We start from the raw sequence: 12,890 nt of genomic DNA on the forward strand, positions 1-12,890 counted from the left end.
GTGTTTTAGTTGATTTCTCCCTTTATAAACAGTGGCCTATTTCTAACTCAGTTTTGGTGTGATCCAATTTCTATTAATAACCCACAGAAAACTGGAGATAGGGTGAACTCAGAGGGTTAGTTTCTTTGCACACACTCAAAATGCAGAAGGGGATATTGCTACGTAGCCCCCTCTGCATTCATACAATAAATGAGGGGTAGAGAAAGAAAGATTTACAGGGTAAAGACCACAGAGTAAAGAATTATTGTTTCATGTGAGTCCAAAATCCAAGTCCAATGGTGCATTCCTTCACAGAGTCAGCAGGTTGACAACTGATGCTAGATAATTCACTTTTCCAGTAGAGATGACTTCCACAATGAGGCACTCAGAGATGATTTAGTCTTGTAAGTAATGGTACAGAAATAGTGTAGATGGAGGCAAGGCATTCAAAAATGTACAGAGCCCTTTTTCTGTGCTGCTGCTTGGAAGATGAAAGCTGGCAGGCTACCTTGCAGTAGAGCAAGATAGTATAACTGGTTCTGGCCCCCTCCTCCACTTTGGCTTTGACAAAGGGTATATATTCCTTTGTCTGGGTTCCTGAGATTGTTAATGTTCCAACCATTAAGAACTTGAAAGAAAGATTGCAAGATCCTTTGTCCTAGCAGATGGCTCGTCTCTGATTGGCCAGGCTTGGATTATGAAATGGAGATGACTTTTGTATAATCCCCTTTGAGTTTGGTCTCTAGAGTCCATAGGGGTCATTAGCATCACTTCAGAGATAATGAGGCACCAGTCTCTATGATACTGCCCTGATAGCTTTTTTGCTTAGGGTTACAGCCAAACACAGCTGAAAATATTTTAAAGGGCCATTGTCCAGTTTTAAAATTTTAGAAATTAGCCATGATGATAATAGCCAGGATCTAATTTGTTTTGGCTTGGGTCAGCAGAAATTTCTCTCTGTCCAATTTGTGTTATGTTTCTGTGGTTTTATTCACGCAGTGGTACAGTTTTGTAATAAATCAGTGTAAAACTAGATATGTATACTTAACCTCTGCCACAAAATGGTGCTGTTTAGCAGGTGGAATTAAATTATCAAATAATAGCACTCAATGTTTATCTGCCCAGACTATTTTGATTGGTCTTTAAGGGTTTATTTGGTGGACAATGCTTGGCGCACAAGGAGGACTGGAGCATGTGATACATCATAGCTGCCAACAGAGGGTGGTGGCAGCAGTGGGTCGTGGAGTTGTTGGTGGAGAATAAAAATATCAGAATGTAAGGGGGACCCAGGAACAAAATTAGCTTGGCTGGAGAGATTGTTTCCATGAGGAATGGGATGGGATTGATGGGAGGAATGGGGACGGCATTTGATGGGTGGATAACAGAATTGGTTGTGTGTGGAACAAGATTGGTAATTAGGAAGCCGTTTCCTTCGATGACAAATGCTGACATCATAGCAGACAGATTTCAAGGAAATAGGGGGCCTAATCTTCCGTCCTCCAGGTCTTCAGAGACCGGATGTACGACCAAAGATGTGCCTCGGCACCCTATGGAAGGCCTGACTGACGTGTGGATATCCAGGGGAATTGCCTGGGAAGATTCAACTTCCAATGAGCAATTCCTCTGTTCCCCAGGACACCCTGACTCTGAGCAAGAGTCAGAGACTTAGGAGAGTTCCGCGGTACCTACCCAGGGTAGTTACCCAGGAAATGTTAGACAGATTAAAACCTAACCTAACAGCTGGATGACTACACAACTGACCCCCAGACCTGACCCGACCACCCATGGCATGACTACCCCTTCGACACAACCTGACAACCCCCCCGACCCGAATACCTCCCCCTGAGCAGACCCAATCACCCAACTACCTCTCCAAACTGACCCGACTACCCCTGACCCAACTAATCCCCAACCCACCCTACTAGACCCCAAGCCAAATAGCCCCCTAGCCAACAACTCCCCACTCCTGACCTAACTATCCCCCTGACCCAACCCCACTACGACTACTCTGACTACCCTCTTGACCCATCCTGACTACACCCCCCTCGACCCAACCCAGCTACACTCCGACCAGACAGGACTATCCCCGACCTGTCTACCAACTCTTTCAGTTCACCCACTTAGCCACCTACCATTTCACCTGCCTACTTACACACCTTGTCCACCTACCACCCTTACCATCTCAACCACTTACCACCTCACCATTCACCCATTTACCCAGTCAGCCATTCGCTCACATTAAGACTGGATGCTTAAACTTACCATACAGTAGCTGGTACCATAAAAAGATGTGCCCCGTATTTACCCAATTCTACATGCTCTGACAGAGTTCCCCGAGGAGTGCTGCACATTTCTGTGGAAGCCAGGGTCAGAATGTGCCGGCAGCAGCCGCATCAATTCGGGAATTTTCAAGTGAAGTAGCATCTGGCGATTATTGCTACTGCATGGAAGATCTGGGCCAGAGTGTGTATTCCTCGCAAAATATTGAGCTCATCAGAACTAATCTTGCCATTTCAACTTTAGGAGAAAACAGTTTTCAAATAGGCTTTCATATTCTGTGACAATAAACAAGTCTCAAATCCATATTCATGACAATATTTATATTCATAGGCCTGTTTTACACATGGGCAGCTTTATGGAGCTTTTTCCAGAGTATTTGTTTGTTTAATGAATGCAAATCCCCAAATATGACAGGTGGGGTTTGGCACAAGGAACTTGTTAGTGATTTCCCATGTTTCCAATTCCTTGATCCAAAGGATGTCTGCTGGTAGAACCTACTCAGGAAGGGTGTTCCATTATAGGGCACCGAGATGAAAGGCAGGCAGTAGATGGATTGAACAGGTCAGTGGTCAGTGAGGCACAGCACAAATGATTTCAGCCAGCATGTGGGTTTTCATCAGTCGGCAGAGATGTGGCGGAGTGATGTTTGCAAGGACAGGAAGCCAGGGGTGGAGTGTTGAGCAGAGAGTTCCAGTTATGATGTGGATTGTTGCATTCAATTGTGTCAACAAGGTTTGTGTGAGAGATAACCTTTGCCAGACAGGTGCACAGTACTCTACTGCGGAATATGATAGGATAGGTGTTAAGGTCTGGAGTGTTGTGGCAGCAGCACCCCATGTAGGTCCAGCAAGTTTGGTTCGGGGGTTGTTTCTGTTTTTAGTTTTGCTGCTGTTTTCTTCAAATGTTCCTGGAAGGACAGAGTCCTGTCTTGAGTCACTCCCAAGTATGTTGGGTTGGGATCATGCTTTCGTCTCTGGCCATCCATGTAGGCATGCAATTCTTTTTTGGCATTGGCATTGTGGAGGTGGAATACACTGGATATGTTTTTAGAGGGATTTAATGTGGGATGCCATATGCTACAGTAGTCTGTCAACTTTAAGGACCTGGTCCAGAGTGCAGAAGGATGGAGCTTGGATGGCACAACCAATGTCATCAGCATGGATGAACTTGTGGTACGTGGCTGGTCCAGGTCATTTGTATATAAGTTGAACAGGATTTGGGCCAGTCCATTGGCTTGTCTTCTCCATGCACTTCTTCCTTGTGCAAGATGGACCGTGAATCGCCTGCTGCGAATGATTGTTTCAACAACTGTCCCTGCCCAGGTTGGAAGAATCCTGGACAGCTTTAAGTGCAGACCAGTGTGCCAGACTATTATAGGCAGCTGTGAGGTCCAGTAGCACTATGTCTGTCTTCAGGTTCTTTTGGAAGCCATTTTCAGTGTAGATAGTGAATGCCAGAACTTTATCACATGTGCTGTGCCCCTTACGGAAACCAGCTAAGTCGACATTAAGGATTGTCTCTACTTCCAGTGATATGCCTTGCAGGATAAGATGTTTTTCCAGAGTGAGAAGTTTTGATTCTATTAAAGTCTTTTGTGAATGAATAACTAGAAATCCTGTACTTAAAGAAGTACTGCTGCAATAAACATACAATTTGAACAGAAGTGTTTTGTGGACCACTGATTTACTGAGTCAAATGCCATTTTTATTAGCGAGGATTCAGTGAATTTTAAACAACATTTTGAAGGTCAAATTTCACAATTCCATACATTTTCCTGTGATTTAGTCACCTTGTATTGAAATATTAAACACAAGCAGTGGGTGGCTCAGGATATACAGATTCTGTAGACCTTCTAGCAATCTTAAGAATGAAAATCACTCTTAGTCTTCAATTAGTGCAATCTCAGAAAGAGAAATACCACAAAGCTCAAATGAAGAACCTTTCCATGCCCTAATTCTCTCATTTCTCTACAACTTTCCCATTTTCAGTTTTCTGTTCAATTTGTTCTGCCTCCAACCTGTTGCATTGCAGTCCAAAATGTTTAAAGCAACAAGTATTATAATTGTTTATGGATTTTATAAAATCGATACAACTTGACTAGTTTTGCTTTTGGGCATTGTTCTCTGGAGAATTGTATATTTCTTTATATTATAATACTACATGATTATTCAATATTGGAGCAGTCCAGAACACCTTTTATTTTTCACTTTGGTTCAGTTTTACCTCCAGTCTAAATCTGACAACAGTATGACACAATATCACAAAAATATTGGTTTGAACAGTCAGGATAACATTTGTTCCTAATTTATTAAGAACCATTTCTCTCTTTGGGCTCAATATATCTAATTTTGTCTTGGATAATGCCTTGGTAGGTATGTTGTTACAAAGGACTAAAGCCATGCTTTAAAAATTGAAATTTCTTTCAGTGGCCTTGATTGAATTTAAATGCATAAGATTACATACTATAATTGACACAAACAGGCAATTCAGCCCAACCAACCCAGCTAGTGGTTACATTTTTATTCATTCATGGGATGTGAGTGTCTCTGGCTCGGCAAACATTTATTGCCCATCTTAATTGCCCTTGAGAAAGTGGTGGTGAGCTGCCTTCTTGAACTGCAGCAGTCCATGTGCTGTAGGTACACCCACAGTGCTGCTAGGGAGGAAGTTCCAGGATTTTGACCCAGCGACAGTGAAGGAATGGAGATATATTTCCAAGAGTTAGGATGGTGAGCAGCTTGGAGGGGAACTCCCGGGTGGTGGTGCTCCCAAGTGTCTGCAGCCGTGTCCTTCTAGATGGCAGCAGTTGTGGGTTTGGAAGATGCTGTCTAAGGAGGCTTGGTGAGTTCCTGCAGTGCATCTTGTAGATGGTACACTCTGTACCCTGTGCACCAATAGTGGAGGGAGTGAATGTTTGTAGATGGGGTTCCAATCAAACGGGCTGCTTTGTCCTGGATGTGTCAAGCTTCTTGAGTATTGTTGGAACTACACTCATCCAGGCAAGTGGAGAGTATTCCATCAAACTCCTGATTTGTGCCTTGTAGATGGTGGACAGGCTTTGGGGAATCAGGAGGTGAGTTACTCACTACAGGATTCCTAGCCTCTGGCCTGCTCTTATAGCCAAAATATTTAAATGGCTAGTCCAGTTCAGTTTTTGTTCAGAACTAACACCCTCCCACAGGATGTTGATGCAGAGGGATTCAGCAATGATAATGCCATTGAATGTCAGCGGGTGATGGTTAGATTTTCTCTTGTCGGAGATGGTCATTGCCTGGCACTTGTGTGGCCCGAATGTTACTTGCCACTATCAGCCAAGGCTTGAATATTTTCCAGGTCTTGTTGCATTTGGACATGGACTGCTTCAGTACCTGAGGAGTTGCGAATGGTGCTGAACATTGTGCAGTCATCAGTGTACATCCCCACTTTTGACGTTATGATGGGAGGGAGTTCATTGATGAAATTGCTGAAGATGGTTGGGCCTAGGACACTACACTGAGGAACTCCTGCAGTGATGTCCTGGATCTGAGCTGACTGACCTCCAACAACCACAACCATTTTCCTTTGTGCTAGATGACTCCAACCAGCAGAGGGTTATGCTCCTGAATCCCCTTGACTCCAGTTTTCCTAGGGCCCCTTGATGCCACACTCAGTCAAATGCTGCCTTGATGTCAAGGGCAGTCACCTGACCTCACCTCTGGAGTTCAGGATTGTAATGAGGTCAGGAGCCGAGTGGCCCTGGAGCAACCCAGACTGAGTGTCAGTGAGCAGGTTTTTGCTAAGCAAGTGCCACTGTTGGTGATCCCTTCCATCACTTTACTGATGATGGAGAGTAGACTGATGGGGTGGTAATTGACTGGGTTGGATTTGTCCTGCTTTTTGTGTATAGGACATACCTGGGCAATTTTCCATATTGCTGGGTAAATGCCAGTGTTGTAGCTGTACTGGAACAGCTTGGCTAGGGGCATGGCAAGTTCTGGAGCACAAGTCTTCCATACTATTGCCGGAATATTGTTAGGGCCCATAGCCTTTGCAATATCCAGGGACTTCAGCCATTTCTTGATATCATGTGGAGTGAATCAAATTGGCTGAAGACTGGCATGAAGCTGGGGACCTCTGGAGGAGGTCGAGATGCTCCACTCGTGCTTCCTCCCATCTTTCCTCATCTATATCTAATATTGTAACCCTTTATCCCCATCTCTCTCTCATGTTTGTCTAGCTTCCCTTTATTTGCATTTATTCTATTCGCTTCAACCACTCCCTATATTAGCAGCTACTACATTGTCACTGCTCTTCTGAATTCCCTAATGGATTTCTTGGTGACTACCTTAAATTGATGGCTTTTCCCCCGCAAGAAGAAATATTATCTTTGTATCTACCCAATCAAAATTTTGTATAATTTAAATACCACTATTAGGTCACCTCTCATTATTCTTTTTTCAAACAAAAAAAAGACCCCAGCTGGTCAAACCCTTTCTGCTATGCATACCAACGCATTCATGGTATCATTCTTATAAGTTTTGTGTGTGCCGTCTCCAGTGCTTCAATATCCTTTTTATAAGATGGTAATTAGAACTGCACACAGTACTCTTAAAATGTAGTCTAACCATGGTTTGTTGCCGGTTTAGCATAAATTCCCTACTTTTCAGTTCTGTATCTCTAGAAATAAAACCTAAATGTCCTAACTCTTTTCAAGGAAGCTAATGAAACAAACCTGCATGAAGCTAATAGTTTGTCCCAATCTGCAGGCTCTGCTGAAACTGATGGAGCTTGATGGACATTTTGACAAGCTTTTCTTTCCAGATTGCAGTAGCATTCAATCACTGGTATGTGCCTTGTGTTTAATATACTTTGTGAATTGGCTTTTTCTTTGAAATTGAGCTTAATGCGAGTTGTATTTTTCTCAGTTACTGTTTGTTGAGTTTTTCATGTACAGAGAACAAACTACTGCATCGGCCATTGTACTGTGTGGGATAAAGAGTAAAACTTCTAAGTAGCAATAAATAAAATATTGAATAAGGAATAGATTAAGTTAGTTGCAATTAATTTGTTGAATGTGCTACTTATTACCAGTGTAGTTAGCACTCATGGCAGACAAAGATAAGTTATTTTTTAGGTTTTCTTTTTCCTCAATGATACAGGGCTATAGCATCTTACAGATATATATGAGCAAAGATCTACTGTTTACTTAAGTTGGTGCTATTAATCAGAAGCACTCACTAAGCAGCTTTAAAGGGATTAGAAAAATTGGCAAGTGTCTCCAGAGGTATTAAAGGTCATTCCATTAATTTTGCAGTGGCTAGAAGAAACTTCAGTCTATTATACCATTTGTGCCGCACTGAGTTAGATTAAGTAGACTGACATACCACTTAATTATTGTAGCCACAAGTGGCAGCTGACATTATCATTCAATTCAATAAAAACTCATGCTGAGTCAAACACTGAACTGTTTTTTAAAAAATCACTTGACAGGGAGGGTGTTTATTTGCTTCTTGTTTCATTTGTTTTTGAAAGTGGGTGGTGTTTAATTCTGTTTGCTTTATATTTTTGCTCGTGAAGTTATACTTTTTGTAGAACCACATACAAGTGATGTTTTGTTTCACCATTTAGCCTTGACTAGTTATTTAACACACAACTTGATGACTTTGGTTTTAGAATGAAAATTAACCTTACAAGCACTGGTAGCGCTACATCTTGACTGGAGAGAGCACATAATTAAGTTAGCCTAATTCATTTAGTTACTTGTCTCACCCTGATGGGTTTACTGGCAGAAGAAAATTAAAGACAAAGATTATTACTCAGTGGTTTACACTTGAAAGAGTTTTGCAGAGATTTAAGACCTTCATTCAAGTGAAGGCGAATTGTGTTTTATTTTACACATGGGATATCCTCTTTGCCCATTTTAGTTAAAATGTTTGCTGTCCCTTCCAAATAGAGAAGACATAATTTTGAAAAGTAGTGCGGCCATGAAGTAATATTAAATGAAAATACCTTTAATTGGTTAGTGAAAGCATTTCTCATTAACATTTCCTGCCAGATGGAAAAAATTATTGGACTAAATTAAGTTGTTGAAGGTAGAAATTACCTGAGAAAACATGAAAATTTAACATTTTCGGTGTCACTTTGGAGGTGTTTTAGGTAAGTGAAGGCCATTCTATAGTTTTTATAGTATTTGGGGGGGAAAAAATGAGATCGTTTTATGTCTGAAAGTGTAAGAACTCGTTGATGCCTCATGTTGATTCTGCCTGACCTAATTTATCATTATTCCAGCACAGGACCTCCAACTTGAACTCTGGACTCTTTCCTATTATTATCAGCTACTTGTTATTGCTGTTCAATATTGTGTTTTTATATACCTTAATTTCTATTTAACTAGACATACATAACTTGAGTTCTCCCTACACCCATTGTGTGCATACTTTGGCTGCCGCTCTGGACCCAAATCCATCTATCTATTTTCACTTTTGCCCTTTTCGACTTTTCTCTTTATCCCTCTTAGTCTCTTTTATATTCTTTTCCCTTCTCCACTCTCAGGTGCTCTACCTTCCCAATTACTTACCCCATTCCCTTCAGTACTCTTTGATCCAACTGCTCTTTTGATGTTATCACAGGCTTAACTCCCTGTTAGATAAGCCTACAACTTCCCTCTGTGCAATTCTTGACATATTCTGATAGGTTCATCGAGGCACTCAGCATTGGCTTGTTACAGGCAGCAACCCCGACTGTCCCATCCCACTCTCTTTTCGACTTCTGGCCCAGTGTCCTCGCTTGCCAATCTTCTTCCTGTGAAACTCACTCCTCCAACTACTCTCCCCACATCTGTATGCATCTCCCTCTAGAATGCCACTTGTGAAGCAAGCCCATGCCATCCATGAGCTTATTGTGGATGATTTCATCAACAACATGGCCTTAACAGAAACATGGTTCAAGGTAGATGACACCTTCCCCCTTAATGAAGCCTCCCCACCTGGCTACATCCTCTACCATTTGCCCTGTCATTTGGTGGCAGTGTGACACTTATCAACAGATCACACCTTGCCCTCTCCCCCTCCTCCACTGACTATTTCCCCTCCTTTGAGCATTTCGTTTTGTTCCACTCCTCTCACTTCTCTTTCAAAATCATCATTCTGTACTGCCCACCCAAGCACAATAAAAATCTCATCACCGAGATACCTTCATTACTTTCTTTTCTTGGCCTCTGCAATGAACGACTTCTAATCCTTGGTGATTTCAACCTTCACCTCAACTCATCATGTTCTCTCTCCTCAGAGTGCAGAGCTTCTTCTCCGCCCTAAATCTCTCCCTACATGTAAACTCCCCAGCACATTTTCTTGATAACCCCACTTAACCTTGCTATCTCACATGAATATTTCCATTGTATCAATGCAGATAAGGTTTTCTCTGATCACATCCTTGTATCACTTACCATTTACATTCCTCTTCCACATCCCAACCCTACCCACTTCTGTATCCATCCTTGGAATAAGCTATCCTCCAATTCACTTATAGCTGCACTTTCTAAATCTCAACTGTCTATCATTTGACCCTTCGTTTGCTGCAACATTTCTGTAGCTACTAATTTACTCAACCACAACCTCACAGCCACCTTTGTTCTCTGGGCTTATGGGAGCTTATATAAGACCTAGTTAGACCTCAGCTGGAATATTGTGTACAGTTCTGGGCGCCACACTATAAGAAGGATGTGAACATATTGGAAAGAATGCAGAAGAGGTTTGCAAGAGTGGTTCCAGGGATGAGAAAGTTATGAAGATAGGTTGGAGAGGTTGGGACTGTTCTCCTTGGAGAGGAGAAGGCTAAAAGGAGATTTGATAGAGGTGTTCAAAACCATGAGGGGCTGGATAAAGTGGATAGGGAGAAACTGTTCCCGCTCGTAAAAGAATCAAGAACAAGAGGACACAGATTTAAACTGATTTGCAAATGAAGCAAATGTGATGTGATATGGTGGACAACTGGTTTAGCCATCCACTGCCAGACCTGACTGGACCACTTGAAACACTGCTGTCCTCTACTAAAACAGCTCATTACTCTTATATCATCCTGGAATGCAAATATAATCCCGACTTCTTTTCTCTACTGCAAATTGTTTACTTAAACCCCTCCTCCCCTATCCCTTCCACCTTCACCTTGAGCAGCAAGTGCAAGGAGCCCATGGAAGGCTTTGTCACTAAGATTGAGACAATTTGAACAGCTGCCTCTGCCATGTCCTTCCCCTCCACTAGGTCACCTGGCCATGCATCTTTTAATGCAACCCCTGTCCTGGCCCTGAACTTTCATCTTTCTCTTAAGTGTAGTCTAACCAATGTTTATTACAGGTTTAGCATAACTTCCCTACTTTTCAATTCTATTTCTCTAGAAATAGAAGCTAAATAACCTAACTCATTTCAAGAAAGCTAATGAAACAAACCTGCATGAAGCTAAACATGCAAATATCCCTACGTCTCCGCCTCTCCACCTACTTTCCTCCTTTAAGACACTACTTAAAACAAGCTTTTAGTCATCTGCCCTAATATCTCCTTATGTGACTTAAGTCTCATACTTTATTTTATAATGTTCTGTGTTATGGGCTAACTGAGCAGCCTACCATTGGCAATGCATCATCTGTTTATATTTAAGATGACAATAGGAATCGCCAAACACAGTAAATGATGATAAACATATTTAAAGTTTGCTGAAAAAAGAGACATGTTGTTGAAGCTTTTTGTCTTGCACTCATGAGGACAGATTTGCAAGAATACCAAATCTCAATGGGAATAACAATTTATACTGCATGAGAAGAGGATGTTGATTAATTGGCAAGTGAATTCTGATTGACAATGGCATTGCCATGGAGAATGCACCAGGGAACAGTTAACTGCCAAGCTTTTGTTTAAATTCAAACCAGGCAAGCCGACTATGGTCAAGGAATTACCATGGGCAATGAAGCAAGGAGTGGCTGTCTCCCAAGCTTTAGTTTAGTTGAAAAAGGTGTAAAACGTGGTCACGTTCTTTCTGTTTGCAAAGGACAGGGCCCTGTATGTGAATATAAATCATTTCTAGCACGCATAAGTGAACCACACTGCGAGTCCAATTGGTAATCTTAAATTGGCTGTCAGAATAATTCTTAGCACAATCATGTTTGTTTATTAAGTGCTGTCCAATTGCAGAATCACATCTGAAGTTGGACACTATACTCTTGAGTACTGCCAGTAGTCTGCCTGTTGTGAACAGCCAAAGGGACGTACTGTTTGATAAGATCCACCAGTCATTAGGACATAAGACCTATATATCTGGCATCACACCAGCACTGAAATTCATATATCGCATTACTTATTTGTGTGGTAGGCAGGACATCTTATTGGCTTGACGGCAATACCCTGCTAGTGGTGAATACCACTTGTGTTGCTACTGCATTGTAGCAATGTGAAATGGTTTGCTTCACCTGTTGCTCAAATTTTTAAGACACCTTACCCTACCAGGGTAATCTGAGGTAGACTGGGCACTTTTCAGGACTAAAAGTGATATCCTTAGGCCCATTCATGAGTTTGTGCGATATGTAGCAAGCAATGATATGATCAGGATAGCCATTATTCCACAGGGTAGCTTTGCCACACCCTATTTCAGCATCAGGCTTGCATGGTGAGCAAATGGCTTGGGCGTAATTTACTATGTTACCGACAGGGCAATGACCCCTAACCTTCTACCCTTTGCATATTTCCGAAATGTAGATGATACATTTGCTATATTTGAATCTGCAGCTGCATATAAAAATTTCCATCTCAATTTAATATGCCAGCTGACTGTCACACTCAAATTACCTTTGAAATGGAGCAGTCAAATGAGCTCCCTTTCCTTAATGTTGCAGTTGAAAAATTTGCCAGTGGGTTCTCGACTACTATCTACCTCAAGTCCACCTTCGCTGGTCAATATATGCATTGGGTTTCCTACATTTCCACATGCTGCAAGATTGCCCTTTCCAGAGCAACTTATCCTACAGCATTTCCAAGAATATATAAAATACTTAACTTGGCCCCCTTGTGCTTTCCCTTAGGGTCTGTCTTCTGGTTGTCTTTGGATGTCCTAGTGCTCCTATGCTGGAATACCGCAGTGGCTGCAGCATGAATCGTGGAAGTCAGCTGACATTCAATGTAGGAGAAGACATAGTCTTGCAGGAAGCCCTCGAGTAACCCTGGACCTTGAAAGTCTGGTTTTGGGCTATACTGCCTCGAGATGGGCAACAGCAATCTGGGCTGGCTGGCTGGCTGGCTGAGACAACAGCAGGGGCACTGACAGATTGACAGTGCTAGGAGCACTGAATACTGTCTTCCTGAGAGAGGACAGCAAGGTTGTGCACCATGGAGCCACTGCCACTCCCCTGGCATCTCAGCAATCCCAGTAATCTGCAGGAGCACAGATTGTTGGACTACTATGAGACTCTGCAAGCCTCTATGAGCACTGGTACCTGCAACCATGATGGCAGAATTCTGCGCCTGCGTGCAACAAGCAGAGATCTCAATATGTCAATCTGAGCTTCCATTGCAACACTTGAACATTCTGTGGCTTATGTCAATCTGAGCTTCTATTGCAACACTTGAACATTCTGTGGCTTCTGCCTATGCAGTTATGGAAGCTATGAC

The 12,890-nt window shown here is 42.3% G+C and overlaps 1 protein-coding gene across 10 annotated transcripts in view; it reads left to right on the plus strand.

The window, feature by feature from the left end:
• The window catches only part of phf14 (PHD finger protein 14), a 309,934-nt gene that overhangs the window by 261,420 nt on the left and 35,624 nt on the right, over window positions 1–12,890 (plus strand). For 7 of the 10 annotated variants that reach the window (XR_005942595.1, XM_041183757.1, XM_041183761.1 and 4 more), the window contains one exon: window positions 7,005–7,082. The exons of the other annotated variants lie outside the window; for them this stretch is intronic. Coding sequence is in view for 6 of the 7 variants with exons in the window: in XM_041183757.1 (XP_041039691.1) it covers window positions 7,005–7,082 (78 nt within the window). In the remaining variant the exon portion in view is untranslated. The remainder of the gene's footprint in view (window positions 1–7,004; window positions 7,083–12,890) is intronic. 10 annotated transcript variants of the gene reach the window in all.

This window comes from Carcharodon carcharias, chromosome 3 (genome assembly GCF_017639515.1).
Source record: "Carcharodon carcharias isolate sCarCar2 chromosome 3, sCarCar2.pri, whole genome shotgun sequence".
Classification (NCBI taxonomy): Eukaryota; Metazoa; Chordata; class Chondrichthyes; order Lamniformes; family Lamnidae; genus Carcharodon; species Carcharodon carcharias.